Raw genomic sequence first — 17411 nt, 5'->3', positions numbered from 1 at the left:
AAATTTATAATACAGTGAAAAAGCATTTCTGGCAGTAGTAACTGTAGTGCTAAACACGGTGGCAGTTCTAGCTAAAGCACTTGATTTGCCCAGGAGAACATCTCAGCTATTGAAGAGCCTTAAACAGCCCAGACAGCAGCGGAGCAGAATTATCTAACACTTTATGAGGGCATAAAACAAAGGGTAATAGGACAGAATTTACAGCATACTCAGATAATGAGCTCCAAAGAAGGGGACTGACTTGCCTCCTGGCTATGTGGACACTTTTTCTGGCTATGGCAGAAGAGGTGATGAGGACCAGGCACGAAAGACATCTGTGTGTTTGCTTTAGTGATAACAGCAAAGTTGCCATTTGTGGCAGCAAGAGATGTGCTAGGTGAGGCATGAACATATGCTGGCTGCTTAAAGTTTCACTTAACTTACCTTCTTCTGCCTGTAATGTGCCTAGTGCTGTAACACTCCCTTAGGCACAGCTCCTACTAAAACCAGTGGGGATTTTGCTGAGTAAATGGCTGCAGGATTAGGCTGTTGATGTTTATTACAGGAGTAAACTTTCAGCAGCAAGCTCAGTGAGGTAGACATTCAACTGTGGTTAACAGTCGTGGACATTCTGACTTCAAACCCATTACACTCAGTGCTGGAAATTTACCCCCTGGTGTCTAGTTCTGATTTATTTGGCCAGCTGAAATAAAGATAATGATCTGAGAGTCTGCTCTGTTAGCAAGCTGGCAAACCCTGCGAGTTTGCTGCTGCTCAGATTGCATCTGAACTGCTGGCACGTCTTCAGCAAGCGCTTCCTGTGAAGGGTGGAGGAGAAAGCGTGGACAGCGTGTCACTCCCCAGAACTGCAGCTGGTGGTTTATGACATTGTGTGTCAGCAGCCCATGCCAGTGTGAACAGGAAAGGTTTCAACTAGAAATAAATTATCTCTTGTTTTATGGAATGTTCATGTGGATTTGTCTCAACTTTGGGGGGATATTTGAAATCAATAGGCAGTCTAGGACTAGCATTAGTCCTGCTGACTCTGATACTTACTTTGCATGTAGGGTTTTTACATTTCCGTTATTTTTTGTTTTGGATGGGTTTTACCTGAGAGTTAGTGGCTTTTCCTTTCCTTTTTCTTTTCTGTTTTTGTTTTTCTCTTTAATTTTTAATCTGCATACACCTCCATCTCCTTCATAGCTATATGTTTCCCAATATCCTAAACATGGAGGAGTTTTTATGAGGAATTTTTAAATGGTGACTTGAAGCACACAAGACATTTGGACTACAGTTAGGAGCTGCAGGTTGGTCTCCTGAATCCTCACCCAGTGGCACAGCCAGAAGGCCACACTCACTTATCCTGAACGGTGGTTCAGCCTGTAATTCTTGACAGTGCCTGCCTGCCTGGTTTTGGTGCTGTACAGTGAGAAGGTTGTCTCGTGTGATTCCTGAGAACAGGTTTGGAGGAGAGTGCTTTCATCTTTTTTTAAAAAAAACAAACCACAAAATCCAAGCATTTCCCAGCAGGTGTGATAGCCATGGCATTGCATTGCTTAAACTTCATTTTCATGTAAGAGCCAGTATTTGCAAGTTGCATGAAGTTTTTAATATCTATCCTTAAAGGAAATTAATTTGAAAAGAATAGGGCATCTAACTTGTGGATTCTTTTGAAAGTCTCTGCCAACAGGCTCAGGCAGTCTTAAATTTAGGTTCAGTTGCACATGGCCCACAGGTCAACTGAGACTATATCACTGTCTCTAGGTTTAGTCACGGCAGGATTGTAATGTGTCTTCATTCCTCACCTCACCACAGACAAAACAATTTTCTGCTCTCCTCCTGTCCATTAGGATTGGTATCTTCACACCACTCCCCTGTCTTCTTAGCAAGAACTAAACATTGCTATAAAGTAATTCATCAAAATACAGAAGGTAAAATTGTTGAACATTTCTTACAGGGATTGTGTAGAGACACTTCAGCAACCTCCAAACATCCCTCCATCTTCCCTGGCTCCCCCACTGCCTCATTCCCACGTGCTCAGCGTGGCTGAGTTGGTTCAGTTGTCTGAGGGGCTGAGCCAGATGGCAAAATGTAACTGGGTTTACAATAATCTTTTAGATGTTTTTATTGGTGCTGTCAACAAAAGAAATGCCTGTGAAACTACTGCCTCAGCATGGCTGTTCTTCATCTGAATATAGCTGCTTCTATTGCAGACCTGAAAAAGGGTTTATATGCCCCAAATCACATCTGTTCTTTCCAATGATGTTTGTTGATCTAATAAAATGTATGCTTCTCCCTATAAACCCTGTCATGTTTGTAATTGTAAAATACATGTGATTACAGACATGTTCGCTTACCTAACTTATTCAATAATTTCCACAAAGCAATAAAAAAGATGGGGTCTTTGCAAAAATTTTACAAATGCCACATGCCTAGCTCAGTTTGAACCGTGTTGGCTTTTACCTGGTCTGAACTGCTGCAATAGCAGGAACTTTAGCTAGAGAACAGAAAGCAAACCCAGGCTGCTTTTGTGCCAGAATCTGGGAAAAAAACCAGTCTCTCCTATGAAGGAGCAGTAATACAATTTACCAGATCAGTCTGTAAATATATGGCAAACCTTTCGTACTATCCAGGGGAGAGGTTGATCTATGGTGTGTGCTACTGCAGATATGAGCAGCCTCCCTCTCCAGATGGAAGTCAGCTCCATGGATCAACCCATGGCTTACAGCGTGGTACGCGAGTGCTTGAACTAGCAAGGGTTAACAGAAACCTACTCCTGCAACGGGCTGCAAAAGAGCCCAAAACCCCAGCAAATGAAAGGTGCACATTCAAATTAAAGTCAAATATTAGAGTGTAGAAGAGGTCCAGGCAGACTCTGCTAGTCTAACCAGAACACTTATTTTGATTCCTCATGTATCTGCAAAATAATTACCTTGTGGAAGTTCCTGCACTACCTCAATGCACATACATTTACATGGGATGAGACTTCAACTTGCATTAATAGGAATAGCATGGCTAAAGTCTCACAGAACAAGCTGGAAATTTAATTTTAAGTAAATATTTGCAACTGGGATAGCACATTGTTTCACGAGGCTCCCAGGAGGCAGCCACCACAAAGGATGGCTTCAGCATATGCTTCAGTACCAGGCACATGGTTTAGTGGACTTTTACCAGCATCTGTCCTTACTGAACAGCAGCTGAAAAAGCCATTGCCAGGTCATGGTGACTGCAAACCTCTGAGCAGCACAAACTGTCAAAACCTAAGAACAGAGTTGAGCTGGACACGGTACTGCTTATGAATGGTAGCCTGTTGAACTAATGGTTAATTAGGTAGGTAGCTCTGCTTTGGTCCAGTCTAGTACTAGAGACAAAAGCGGGAAAGTTAGCCTAAGTTAATTGCAGGAGAAAACAAAATTTTTTAGTTAAGCCTCTGTGTGAGTGCTGCCACTCAGAAATAAAGCCATACTTCAAGGCAAATAAACTAGATTCAAACCATTCTGCTTGTGAATAACGGAATCCACACAAAGCTTGAAGATGCTGTAAATTCACTCCTTTATTTAAATGACGTTAATGTCCTAAGGAGATAAGGGCACGCAGATTTTTGTGAATAGGTAGACTATATTTTCAAGATCTGTAAAGGTACCAAATTGCATTTCTTCTTGAACTGTGTGGAGCTATGCACAATTTTTTTCTGTAGCTTCCACTAAATCAACTTCATAGTGGCTTGTATTTTGTATCTGAAATAATTTTTATTTCTATTAGGAGTGTTGAAATGTGTTTTAAATACATGACTTTTAATGAGTATTTCAAAATCAAAACCAGCAGAACTGATTTCTTTAGTTTTTTTTTTTAACAGAAATTTAGCATCTGGCCCAAGAACGTGATGCCTGGTTTGAGAGTCGTGCAAATTAAAAGAGACATACTTAAACTGCTCACGGTGTCTGTAATACAGAGTTGACAGATCACTGATTAGATCAGTGCTAGCAGGCACCCTTGTAACAGGGCTGCTGTTTTAACTCCGCTCTCTGGCAGAGGCTTTTTCTCTGTGTGAAATGTAAATTAAATGTAATTCTGGCAACCTTCGTTCACTCCAGAAAAGCAACAAATCTTCTAAGCAAGTTTGCCAAATGGTAAGAAATAGGATAAGAAGGATTTTGAGAGATACCCAGAGCTAACCTTGCAGATGACCAAGGGGAAAAAAAGCACAATATGCAGCAATAGCTTATATTCATGAGGACGTGTCTTAAAAAGAAAATTAGCTCACTGCTTAATGAAGGATTTTAAACCTACTGAAAGCACTGTAACAGGAACTTTAAGACACTAAAGAGAACTATGCAATTCACCGGATCTCAAACATTTTCTTGCACCCATGGACACAAAACACTGAAATGCTCTGACTTACTAACCAAATCATGGATTTGTGGCTTTGAAGTGGAAATGGATATAATTTGTTTTAAAAAAGAATGAACTTGAGCTGGTACATGGCAAAGCAGACTTGCAAAGCTTGTATTGAAAATTCAAACACCTCTCTTTTTACTTTGTGGTGACATTTCATGGTTTAGGGATGCTTTTCTAATGTTCCGCATTTGCATGTGATAGAAACCATGTGTTTTTAAGGAGAAGTATGGATACAAACCACTATAAATGCTTCTGTAACGAAATGGAACCATTACCTTTGTTAGAGAAACCACAAGGAAAGAGCTGGGCTTGAATCATCTTTTTATGGCTGCTAGTAGGTACGGTCTTAAGCCTGCTAACACGGCAGGCTCCCTCCGTGCCCTTAGCCAGAGCTCCCCGTTTCTGGTCGTTCTTCCTGCAACTCACAAGCTGTACGGGACTGGGGCTGAACAATTCTTTTGCTCAAAGTTGTTTTGAATGTATTGCCTCTTGAACAGTCCAGTAGTGTAAAGTTTTAAACGGTGAAAGTAGAAATAAATAAGCTCAGAAATAAATATGAGCAACAGTAACACATCGGATCTGAGTAAAACATCTTGTTATCTAACAGAAACAGAGAACGGTTTTGTAAAAAAAAAAAAAAAAAGTCAGTGTGAATGTTGAACATGTGAACATTTTTCCTAAAGCCACAGAACACTGGGCCTGTGTCTTTTTTCCCATAAGAAAACTGCTTCCCACTGGTTTGGTGGCTCTTTTCCCCCAAATCCCGTAAGTACTTCTTACCTGAATAGTTTCTGTTCATTTTTCTCTAGTTCTGCACAGATACCAACATTACTGTCTGTATTACTGGAAGAGGGTCAAATCCCAAAATCTTGGAGCTAAACCTGGTTTTCCCAAAGTCTGAGATTATTCAGAGCTGGGTTACGGTTTAGCTGAGCTGAAGAGGGTCAGAATACAGGAATAAATTGGAAGTGGGAATGATAAGGAGTTCATAAACTCTTTTATAGTATGATAAAGCCCAAAGCAATCTAAACAGGCACGGGCCATGTAAGCCCTATGATATCCCCATTCTCATGCTTTCCGTGTGCTGTTGTGCAGACTGGCTGGCCTCAGCGCCCAGTCCAGACCGACACTTGTGCTGGGAAGGGGAGAACGACTGAAACTTTCCGGGAAATACCCAGCTAGTCCAACTCTGTAAGACTGCTTTCTTTGTGTAATATAAATCCTATTTTAGGATTCTGTTTTTTTCTTTACAATTCAATGGTTAGTCAATGATGTTTCGTTCAGCAGCTAATGATGGACACTGTTCTTTTACACACACAAGAGCAAAAAGGCTGTACAAAATACCATTTGCTTCAGGCTGAATATATATGTTCAGCTAACAAGTGATGCATTGAAAATGTATTTCCAGTGTATTAGATTCTGTAATACCAGGACTTTCTATCATTTTGAAGAGCACAAGGGCTTTTCTTAGCTATGTTTTCAGCTTACTGTTTGCCAACTTTGTCATAAAACAATTTATAACAAAAGTATTTCTGTTTTATAATAGCTTTTCATCACTGGTATTTCAAAGGAGAAGATACACAAACACAGTGAATATAAAACTACTTCCCAAAATACCATGAAAAATAAGAGGCTTACCCTGTATTTCCCACCCTTGCTATAGAGGTGGCTTCAGGCACAATAAATAAGTAAAGGAGGAAGGTAAATCATTTCTGAGCAATAAATTCCACAGCATGGGAGCATAATGAGTAAAAGTGTGACCACCTAGTGCTTAACACCGGAATTGAAAGAGATAAGAGAATCCATGTGTTTGTCCCAAGGAATAAACAATAGCAAGAAGCAACAAAAAAAACCCCAACACCAACAAAAAACAAAACAAAACAAACAAACAAAACCCCCCAACCAAACCCAAAACAAAACAACAAACACCAGCAAAAGAAAGAATTTATGGAAAGCTGGGTTTTAAGCCAGGCAAAATTCTGTGAGGTGTGACAACACTGCTGTCCTGTAGAAATCACTGTGATGTGTTATTTAAGGTCCATAGAAAGCTGTTCTATTGTCACAGGTTGTATTTTGCAAGGAGGACAGACAGGTAGTTAATGTGTCTAATGCGGCAGTTGTTTCTGCGGGGGAGTGGTGGGCTCACCAGTCTGGTGTGTTGCAAACTGAGTAACTGATGTCCTGAGTGACCTAATTTGGTTTTTTGGAAGCCCGATGTGGTCATTACATGACTAAATATTCCAGACACTTGCATGAACTGTACGAGATTGAAGGTGAAATCATGGTCTGTTTCTCAGATGCAGAGGGCCTAATAAAGCTGTGAGATAGAGATGTGGGATAAGGTGGGGCGGCATTACCCAAGCAAAGAATCCTGAATGTGTTATAATAGTTTTGAAGAGACTAACGAAGTGATACAAATGCTATGGACAAAGGTGGAGGAAAGCTCTCCCTGCTGAGCTGCTACAGGATTTTGTTCCAGAACTGCCCTCTTATAAACATTTCGTGCTGCTTTCCTTAGCCCTCCGCAGGGTTTGACTGCTGCTTACAGACACGGTGCACAAGCGAGTGGTAGTTCCACCACAGTCTCAGCAATGGCAGACGTACTGTCAAGTTGCTGGGAGGTCCCACTCAAACAAAGAATTCACTAAGAGAAGTGACAGTAACTTTTAAATTGTACAGCACAAAAAAAGCTGTACAAGCATCTCGCCTCGATTTAGTAACCTACACATCCAGAATCTTGTCTTTTATGTGCAAGAAAATAATCTGCAGAAAATAACACAGCAGCAGCAGCAGCAGCAAACATTAGTCTAATTGCACACGCCATGCAACTGCATGTTTGTAGGGAGATCATGGCAATGCAGGTGACAAACCTGGATCTATTTACAGGCCTACCCGTGACAGCGAGGATGAAGAGGATGATGAGAAAAAAGGAAGAGGTTGTACCCTCCAGTATCAGCATGCCATGGTGCGAGTCCTCACACAGTTTGTAGCTGAATCCTCTGAGTTTGGAGGCCACTTGACATATATGTTAGGCTCTGAGTGGCAGTTTGACATCACTGACCTTGTGACTGATTTCATGAAGGTAGAAGAACCCAAGATTGCTAAGCTTCAAGATGGCCGAGTTCTGGTTGGTCGTGAGCATGGCATCACCACGGTCCAGGTACAGCCTAACACGTGTCTGCAGCTTCCATAGGCACAGTTCTGCATGCACACACAAAATAGCTAGTTAGCTTACGAAATTAATTGCTCTCAGTAAAAAAGAAGCTGAAAAAAATTTACAAGCTAAACATAAAAGGAAGTTTGAATGGGTTTTCATTTATGCTATTTGCCACTTCCATAAAATACCTTTAGGTGAAACTTCTGAAGGGATTTATCCATGTTAATGTGATTAGCAACACAGTGAGATTTCCTGAACAGTGGAACTGGTTACATGATGCACACAACTAGTTTCTCTTAAGTGGGACCTTATGAACCTAACTGGCAGGAAATTATACCAAAGATCTGCATGCATCTTTATGTGCTGAAACATCTTAGAAAAATTAGTCCCTTTATGTTCACAAAATGAAACAAAACAAATTAACACAAAAATAATCTTCAGAAATCTTTCAGAGTGTTCATGTTTACCACCTGTCTCTCTCTGTCTAACTTCATGCGTATTGCTTAATCAGACCAAAGGAATACAGGCACTGGGGCTCTTCTTACTGACTGCAAACATCCATAATGTTCCAGTACACTAAGTTTCCAAAGAAACAGGTACTTTTAGGGCTCAGCCTCTTTCAGCCTAGAACAAATATCACAAAGAGGTCAAGGGATTTCTGCCCTTAAAGTGGCTCTCTCACTCCAGTGACTAGAAGAGCAGACGGCAGCTAGCAGTGATGCAGGTGGCTATGCTGTACATTTCTCATGTTAGTTTACACAAATCATGCCTCAGATATTTTGGGCTTGAACCAGCTGTTTCTGGCATCAGTAGAAAGACAATTGTCTTCTTTTGAGCATGTTAGAAACAAGGTCTTAGAGCAAACTGACAGAACTATTTCGGCCTTGAAAAATGCAGACAGGCACCCAGTGGGGTTTTCAAAGTCCTTTTGCAAATCTCACTTTCATTTCATTCAGGTCCTCTGTCCCTATAAAGGCACCAGGCCAAGTTCCTATCAGCCAAGCTTTGTACACTTATTTATTCCCTTATTGAGTTTCAGTGTTAATCAGTGTCTTACACTACGTCGTGTGCTATACTGCATTCATAGGAGGTTTTACAGACCACAGAAAAATGACTTTTTTTAAAAAAAACAAATCCATTTAATTTAATCTATACTCCATTGTTGAGATGAAGCTGCAATTTTGAAGTGATTGGTTGTTTGATTAAATTATTTTTTGTAAATAAAGTAATTTAGCAGCAAATGTATGTAATGTCTTGGGGGAAACCTCAATTATAGCTTATACATGGATGCGACAAACCCGAGATTAATCTGAAGTGTTACGCCGATTAGAGTCTGCTCTTGCTTTGCCACCCAGTTGGTTACTGTTTCGTCATGCAGGGCATTTGCTTTCTCTTTTCAAGGTCCTGTCACCTCTTTCCGATTCCATCCTGGCAGAGAAGACAGTGATAGTTCTAGATGATCGTGTAACCATTACGGACCTAGGAGTGCAACTAGTTTCAGGCCTGTCCCTCTCCTTACAAATCAGCAAAGGAAATAAGAGAGCTATCGTTTCTACCACCTCTGCATATGATATCCTTCATACTCCGAAACAGGTATGATCCAAGATAATATATAGAATTAATTTATGTGTTTGTTGTGTTTTGTCAGAAGCTAGAGATAAACAATTTGCTGGAAATTTTAGACAGCACATGTAACGTATGACTTTGTGAAAGCAAAAATACATAGTGAAAGCTGTTCATCTTACTGCCCAGCTCCTACAGGGGCAAACACACACACAGAATGACCATGAAACTCTTCAGAACGAGTCTGGAGACCTGCGCAGCACAGGGAAAGTGGCGGATGTGCCTGCGCATGCATAGTGCTGTAGGAAGCATGTATGTGCCACACGATGGGAAAATAGAGCTCAGCTGTGTCAGCAGTGGCAGAAAGCCCGTTCCGTAATGGTCTCACAAGTCAGCTCAACCAACAGGCCTTTTGGCTGCATGTACACAAGTTTTTGTGACCTGCATTGTTGAAATCTGATGAGTTTGTGCTTATTTTGAACCATATAATCGGAGGAATTAAATGGCTTTCGATGAGACCACAGAATAAATTACATATATCTTTTAAATTGTATTTATTCTAAAACTGAGACTGTATCACCAGAGAAAGTGTGGGGTTTTAGCACTAGAAATTTGCAGTAAGGAGGCAAATTGTTTTGGACAAAACATCCTTAAAAATGGCATTTTTGCCAGCGTTTCTGTAGTACCCTGAGAAGACTACAATCACTTTTTTATATTTCACATAATCTTGTATATTTGAAAGCATGATGGAAAATTTAAAATATTGCATTGAGCTGTGTTCTTAACTTAGTTTGCTTCAGTGGGCTGAATGGGATCACCGTCCTGACACATAACAGCTCTGCTTGTTGTATTTAATATGGCATTAGAACTGCAGTGTCACAGAAATTCCCCAAATTAGGTCCTTTATAAAATTAATTAACCACAACTTTGGAAACATGATTATTTTCATCATGAGGCCCTGGCATTCCAAAGAGGCTTCTCACTTCAGACTGAACAAAAGAATTGTCAATATTTCTGTCAGCACCTTTTATTAAATTTAGATGACCATGTCTTCGATAGCTCCCCAAGATGAGCTACATGCCTAACTGGCCTAGAGAACACAAACCTACAAGAAGAAAATGAGAAGCAGAGTAGACTTTTTGATTTAAAAAAAAAACCAAAGTAACCAACAACCAAAATAAACTGAAGTTAAATGGTGTATTTATTTTGCTAATGTCAAATAGACTTAAAACAACTGAGGGTCTGATACCTGCTCTCTTACCTTTCACACTTTTTTTTTCCTCATCCTCTCTCCCCCCAGGAAGCCATAGTCAGTGCTTGGATTTTGTTCAGTGATGGGTCAGTGACGCCGTTAGATATCTATGACTCCAAGGACTTCTCCATCACCATCACCTCACTGGATGAGATGGTAGTGTCTACACACCAAAACCTTCAGTCCAAATGGCCTGGGATAGTGGCAGAAGGGGACGGTCAGGGACCTCTGATTAAAATCGAAATGGTCATCAGTGAGCCATGCCAGAAGACGAAGCGGAAGAGCATTCTGGCTGTTGGGAAAGGAAGTGTCAAAGTGAAGTTTGGTCAAAAAGATTCTGACCAAAAAGGAAGCACTAATGACATTGATGATGTGGATAGAGATTTTAAAAGCCATGCAAGCAATTCTATAGAGAAACCTGCAGAACAAGAGAGGACAGCACAAGAATGGTCCAAAAACCACGAGGACATGTCCAGTCATGAGGACAATGCAAACAAAAGCACAACTTTCATATCTCCTGTTGATCAGGAGTCCCTGGAGGAGGGCCAGCTCCAAAATAACCCAACTGCCTTCACAGGTTTCCCTACGCAAGTAGAAATACCAGGAGAAAACAATCCCAGTGACTTCACGTTGACTTCAAGAGGATTAACAGATCTGGAGATTGGCATGTATGCCCTGCTGTGTGTTTTCTGCTTAGCAATCATGGTCTTTTTGATTAACTGTGTGGCATTTGCTTGGAAGTACAGGCATAAAAGGTTTGCCGTGAGTGAGCAAGGCAACATCCCCCATTCCCATGACTGGGTCTGGCTTGGAAATGAGGTCGAACTGCTGGAAAACACAGTTGACATTTCGCTTCCGTCAGAGGAGTGCACTACCATGATTGACAGAGGAATGCAGTTTGAAGAAAGCAACTTTCTCCTTAATGGGAGTTCTCAGAAGACTCTTCATAATCATATCCTCAGATCTTCTGAGTACCTTTGTGAAAAAGAAGTTAAAAGTGAACCTATAAATCCTTCTGGGCCAAAGCAGAAGCGAGTAAAGTTCACTTCGTATACAACAATACTGCCGGAGGATGGAGGCCCCTACACCAATTCAATTCTATTTGACAGTGATGATAATATTAAATGGGTATGCCAAGATATGAATCTTGGTGATTCCAAGGAACTTAGGGACTATATGGAAAGACTGCAAGACAATATGTAAAACTACTTTCTTATGTTTGTAATCACCTTTATGCCTTCTGTTTATGGATGGTGGAGCAGTCAGTCCAGTCAGCAATAGGAACAAGACAGTCCAACCCTGGAGGTACTGAGATGATAACCTGGTATCACTGAGCAGGTACAAGAGGCTGGCTGAGGTAAATCTGTTTCACCACAAACCAGGATGTGCCCCTAAACAGCTACCTGTAGGTGTTGAAGGTGTCACACATGATGGCTGTTTTTGTATACTGCCTGGTACTAGCAAAATGCTAATACAACTACGCTCAGACTCAGAGGAGACTTCATTTGTTTGCCATCTCTCATGATAAATGGTAAATCAAAAAAGAAAGGGATATTTGTTTGCATTGATTTTTCTAGTCGTCGTCCTATGTAAAGCACAGTGGACATTTCTTGCTTACAGCCTGAAACAAGGCTTACATTAAAAGGGATCTGAATGAATCTAATTTTATTGCCTATGTGCAATGCAGCCAAGTAGTCTTATTATTTTTTACAGATATAAAATCCCCCATGTGGTTAATTTCTTTTCCTGTTGTTTATGAATTTTATTTGACTTAGGGAACATTAAATATTTTCTTTGAAGGCTTTTTTTTTTTTCAGTTGTACCAAAGTGTAGTATGGTAATATTTAAAATGATTTAAGTTTTCTATTCATCTGCATCAGCCCTAGAGATACCTCCTTCCTCACTGATTATTGTTCTCCTTTCCATATGGGTATATGGGTCGTTCGTATTTGAAACATAGAAAGATATTAGAACTCTTACCGGGAAAGGGTTGTATCTTCTTACAGGGAACTGTAAATATAATAATAAACCCTGGAAAACAAAAATCAAGGAGTAGCCCTGGGTTTACTTTTGTCATTGCTAATATGAAAAAGTAACCTGCAACGAAACAGCGCATACTTCAAAGGAAGATGCTTTGCTGAAACAGCAGCTCGGTTGACAATACACATTATTATTAGAATGAGAAAGTCAAATGTGGTATTGAAATGCATAGAATTCAAAGGAAATTGCATAGCAAATAAGCAAAAACTTGGAGTCACCACTAATTAATACATTGATGGTAGAGTTTAGAAGGACAAAGAGGTCCACGCTCAGCAGCTAGTGCCCCAGACCCTGCCTGCAACATCTCTGACCATAAGGCCATTAAAGAAAAGGCTTTACACCATGTTCCATTACAAAAAGAAGAAGGAAAGGAAGGACACGCTGGGCACATTATAAAGTGACTAGTCCCAATTTTAACATGGAAAACACGCTGGAGATTCAAAGCTACCATTTCATATGCACTACGTGTATTTTGTTACTGAAGGGTGACTGAAAGAAGTTGAAAATTACAGTTCAAAAAAACTGAATCTACATAATACTTAACAAAACCAATAAATCACATGTTCTTGTGACAGATCCTGTGCAGTAAACACAAGATCCAAATTACACCTGCCTTACGTATTGTAGTTCCCATCTTTTAGGTAGATCAAGATAGGATTTGAATTTGATCATTCAGTTCTGTTATTAGAACAGACCAGACAACCTTAACTATGGGAAGCTCTGCATTTGGATTCTAAACCAATACTGGGAATGTGATTAATATAACTACTGCAAAATAAGGGATTTTTAATGGTGAGACTAGAAAGTGAGGACACCAGGCTTATATAAGTGATTAGAGACTTACGTTTGCTGGCACCAAATCACGTAGTGAGGGGATGGCATCTGTTAAAATCTAATTTTAAGTAGAAAAAATAATAGAGCACAGAGATGCTTCTAGTTCATAAGGGATGCAGCCCTTGTGCATCAAATGAAATCTTGGCTTATTTAACAAATGTTCTCTCCTCTTTAAATGATCCACACCTTATAAGGAAATATTAATTCCTACTATGATCCTTATTACTAACAACATAAAAATCCCCTTTTAGAATTTAACGTCTCTTCCCAACATGTTATTTTGTATTCGGCCCAACAATAATGCAGAAGTGTTCTTTGCACAATACTAAATGAGTATAAATCAACCACAAATAAATGTAGTCTTGAAATCAGAGGAGACATGCTGATGGTAGCTGCGGACCACAAGCAGCACAGCTGTCTCCATGAATGGATATCCACCAGTTCACCAGTGAAGCTGAGATCTCACAGCAGCGTACTGGACTCCACGACCTGTTTCTTCACTGTGGCCCCAGTTCAGCTAAGCACAGCAGCATATGCTGAACTCCATCCCCACTCAGTGCCACAGAAGCACACTGAGTGCCAGGGGACGTACAGGTGTGCTCAGCTCCTCTCCTGACTCATTAGCGGGTAATGGAAGCCAACAGCTTTATTTATTTCTTCAGGAAATTTACATTCAAGGGCTATGGCTTGGAAGACTGAAGATCACTAAGTCAGGGTGCTCTCTACTGTTGCATTGGGTGTCCTTGGACTTGCACCTGGGGCCTAATCCCCTCTCTTCAGAGTACCTACAAGTGGCTGTCTGTTCAGGCAGTGTGCTAGTGTGTGGAGGAAGGAGAGTCCTACATGCAGTGAGGTCACTGCTAGAAGCCTCCAAAGGAGCCCTCAGGCCTTTTCAGCGTTTACTTGACACGTGGTTTGCAAACCCCTGTGCTTTCAGGTGTTGCTGAAGAGAGTTATAAACGCAGGGTTCCAGGACTTTTAGTGCTGGACCAGAAATACTTCCATTCTGGTGTTTAACTGAGCATGTACCTAAAATACACTGCGGAGCGGGATGCAACTTGTAAGTAGGGTCCGTGTTCTAGTTACCATAGGGTGGTAAAGTCCTAGCTCGGTATAGCATCCGTCAACGTGGTCATGAAGTTCTTCAGTGGCTGAGTGTGGGGCTGCTTCAGAGTCGTGACTTTTGCAGTCATAGACATCATACTATCCTGAAGTTAAATTATGTATCGCTATCTCAAAGTTAAATTACAACTACATCTTGTTAGAAAGGAGTACAGCCACTACTGGTGATCAGTGCAACAATGGAATTGGATACAGCTTCTCAGAAAAGAAATCTACAATTGCAGATTCATATGACCTTTTGTTTTTTTTCTATCACATGCTGTTACGTCCAAGTTCTTACATGGAAAAATGGCAATACAAAAACCAAAAGAAAGTGGAAAGAAAGAATTCTATTCTCAGTAAAACTGGGATAACACCAATAAAGTGGAATTATTGTGGCTTTATGCTGGTTTAAGAGCTTATGCTACATCTCATAAAATCAAAAGGAAAATAATTTACATGAATATATGTGATGCAAAATATAGTTGTGAGTTGATCTGTCCTTTTAAAATGAAATTTCTCAAATTTTAGTTTCAAAATGATAACTTACTTTAAATGTAAGTAAATTTAGCTTAAAGTTATTTTAATAAAACACAATTATCTGATTCACCTAAATTTTTTCCAATTAGTCTTTTAAACTGAAGTCTTGTATTCGTGGAATACGTGACATTCCACTTTGCTGTTAAATGAGCAGCATTGATACATGGATAGAAGAGTCTCAGCTTTTGAGAATACAAAGCAAAAGTAGCCAAATGGTCAACAGGCACAATATGCATGTATGCAGGAAATGAGAATTGTCTGAAAAAGAAAACAGAAAGTACACTGGCAGATTAATTAGAATTACACTTCAGTAGGTGCCCAGGAAAGCAACGCCTGTAATTTAATACTGAACCAACAGCACATCTTATGGCATGTCTAGAGAAGACATTGTGAGCGATTTCTTTGCCTGCTAGCAAGGCAAGACAGTGTGTAGCATCAATACATACAGCAGGAGACACCCAGGAAAAATTCTGTAAGCAAAGAGTGGATGAATGGAACATGGGGAATTCGTGAACTTTAGAAATAAAGCTGATGCCAGACCCTCAGCTCCTGTTACCACAGCTGAGTGACTTAACGGCAGCTGAACACTGGCGTACAGAGAACGGAGAATCAAGAGCTGGGAGCTTGCACTGGCGCAGAACTTCACTCGTTTGGCCACCACATGCAGCCCAGCTCCGCGGGGCTTGTCTGCGCCGCCTTTCTCATTGAAGTAAGAACTTGGGAAACCAGTGCCCTGCTCTCCTCTTGATGTAGAACCACATCGATTAACATTTTGAGCTGCTGTTTCTTAATTCATATTGGGGAATGTACAAGAAAATCTTACAGCCATACAACACAGTGCAAACAGTCCATTATGTGATGGAGCCCCCAGTATTTCAAGGTAGAGCACCCTATGAATGAAATACCGATTTTTCATAGTGGATATTCTCTTTTCTGAAATATAAATCATGTGCACTACATTGAAATACACTATAGTGTATTGTGAAATGCATACATTAATTGCTGAATCTATAACACTGAATATGTATATACATCACCCCCAAGATATTTATACAATATAAGTCTTAGATGTATAACATACTGAATTCTGTACAAAATAAACTGTAAGTTAAGACAATGAAAGAGAACTTTCATATCTGTGTAATTTGTATGCTGATTGTTATTCAAGCCTCAGTTTTCATCTTTAAATGTGCCATTTAAAAAGAATACTTATTTTCTATAGGCAGATATCTGAAATAAAGACTTCACTCTTCAGAAAAGAAGCAACTGAAAGACTGTGAAAGAAACAGATTCTACTGGAGAAATAAACATAATGTTCATGTATTATTATTTTTTTTTTTTTAAAACTGACTAAACTATTTTGCATTTATACTGGTCAGGGTGATCTGCTGGTTGGGTTGAGGGTGATGTGCCCCAGCAGTGTGAACGGTAAATCAGCAGAATCACCAGCATATGGATTGATCACATGCCTCCTTGCTCAAAGCAGCACAAATGGCAGGATTATCTAGTCCAAGGGTTTCGCCCAAGTTCCCTGCAAGCAGTGCTCCAGCCCTCTCCCTGCAGTGAGCGATCCCTTCCCAGCACCACATGTGATGAGCAGACGAACACACTGAATGACCCCCGTCTGGCAGGGAGCAGTAAGGAGGCATGCTTGGATTTTAAGGAAAAGGGAACAAACTTACCCTGTCCCTTTAGCTCTCCGGTGTGAATCATCACAGGTCAGATGTCTGATTCGGTGTTCTGAATTTCCTTCCGTTCCCGTTAGAATAAGACAGTCTCAAAGTTTTAAGTGACTGCTGACCTCATCGCAAGAGCTACTGGCAAGTAGCTTGCTAATGCCAGGACAGGAAATTGAGCCTCAGTCTTTAGCTTTTGCTCAAGGCCTTGGAAATGGAGGCAGAGCCAGAAACACCGACTCTCCTGACACCTCCCATGGTAATCGGGCCTTCCATGGACATGGCAGTACTGGACAACCAGCACTTAGGAGGCACCTCCATCATCCTGCTGCTGGTTTCAGCTGGACCACGTTTGAGATCTGACTGTACAAATTCACTGCAAAGGTATGGGCTGCCTTTGTACTAATGGGAGCAGTTTAACACCACCTGAATGGTTTAATGGTCACTATTGTAATTTCTAATGTATTGAAATGTGTTTTTATATAAAGTCAGTTGGAGAAATGGATTGAAAACTGTGATTTAGGAAGTGCCTCAGAGAACCTAAACTCCAATGTGCTTTGGGCACAAATTCCAGTCAGTCACCCTAAGTTTTCTCAACAGTAAAATTAGAAACATTTTTCATAAACGACACTTCTTTTGTTCTAGCAGTTATATTTGTCCCTATTTGACTATTATTATGACACCCTTCCCCTTAGCAGCATCTTACTAAAGAGTCACCAGTGGATCTACTTACACTGTGGTGCTCTATTCAGTGTAACTAAAAGTACCAGGTTAGGAGCTTTAACAGAAAAATAGTCCTTACAGTTATATTTTACACACATACACTCAACTGCTCAAAACAACTACCACAGGTGTAAATTTAAACTATCAA

General features: G+C 40.4%; 1 protein-coding gene across 1 annotated transcript in view; it reads left to right on the top strand.

Moving 5' to 3' along the window:
* TMEM132B (transmembrane protein 132B) overlaps positions 1–17205 on the top strand; it is a 258635-nt gene extending 241430 nt beyond the window's left edge. The window contains exons 7-9 of the mRNA XM_056326388.1: positions 7264–7537; positions 8936–9127; positions 10398–17205. Coding sequence (XP_056182363.1) covers positions 7264–7537; positions 8936–9127; positions 10398–11552 — 1621 coding nt within the window. The 3' untranslated portion in view covers positions 11553–17205. The remainder of the gene's footprint in view (positions 1–7263; positions 7538–8935; positions 9128–10397) is intronic.
* The last annotated feature ends 206 nt before the right edge of the window (positions 17206–17411 follow it).

The sequence above is a fragment of the Falco biarmicus genome, chromosome 1 (genome assembly GCF_023638135.1).
Source record: "Falco biarmicus isolate bFalBia1 chromosome 1, bFalBia1.pri, whole genome shotgun sequence".
In the NCBI taxonomy this organism is placed as follows: Eukaryota; Metazoa; Chordata; class Aves; order Falconiformes; family Falconidae; genus Falco; species Falco biarmicus.
The sequence above is the reverse complement of the archived record's forward strand: the minus strand, read 5'-3'. Positions and strand labels throughout refer to the sequence as shown.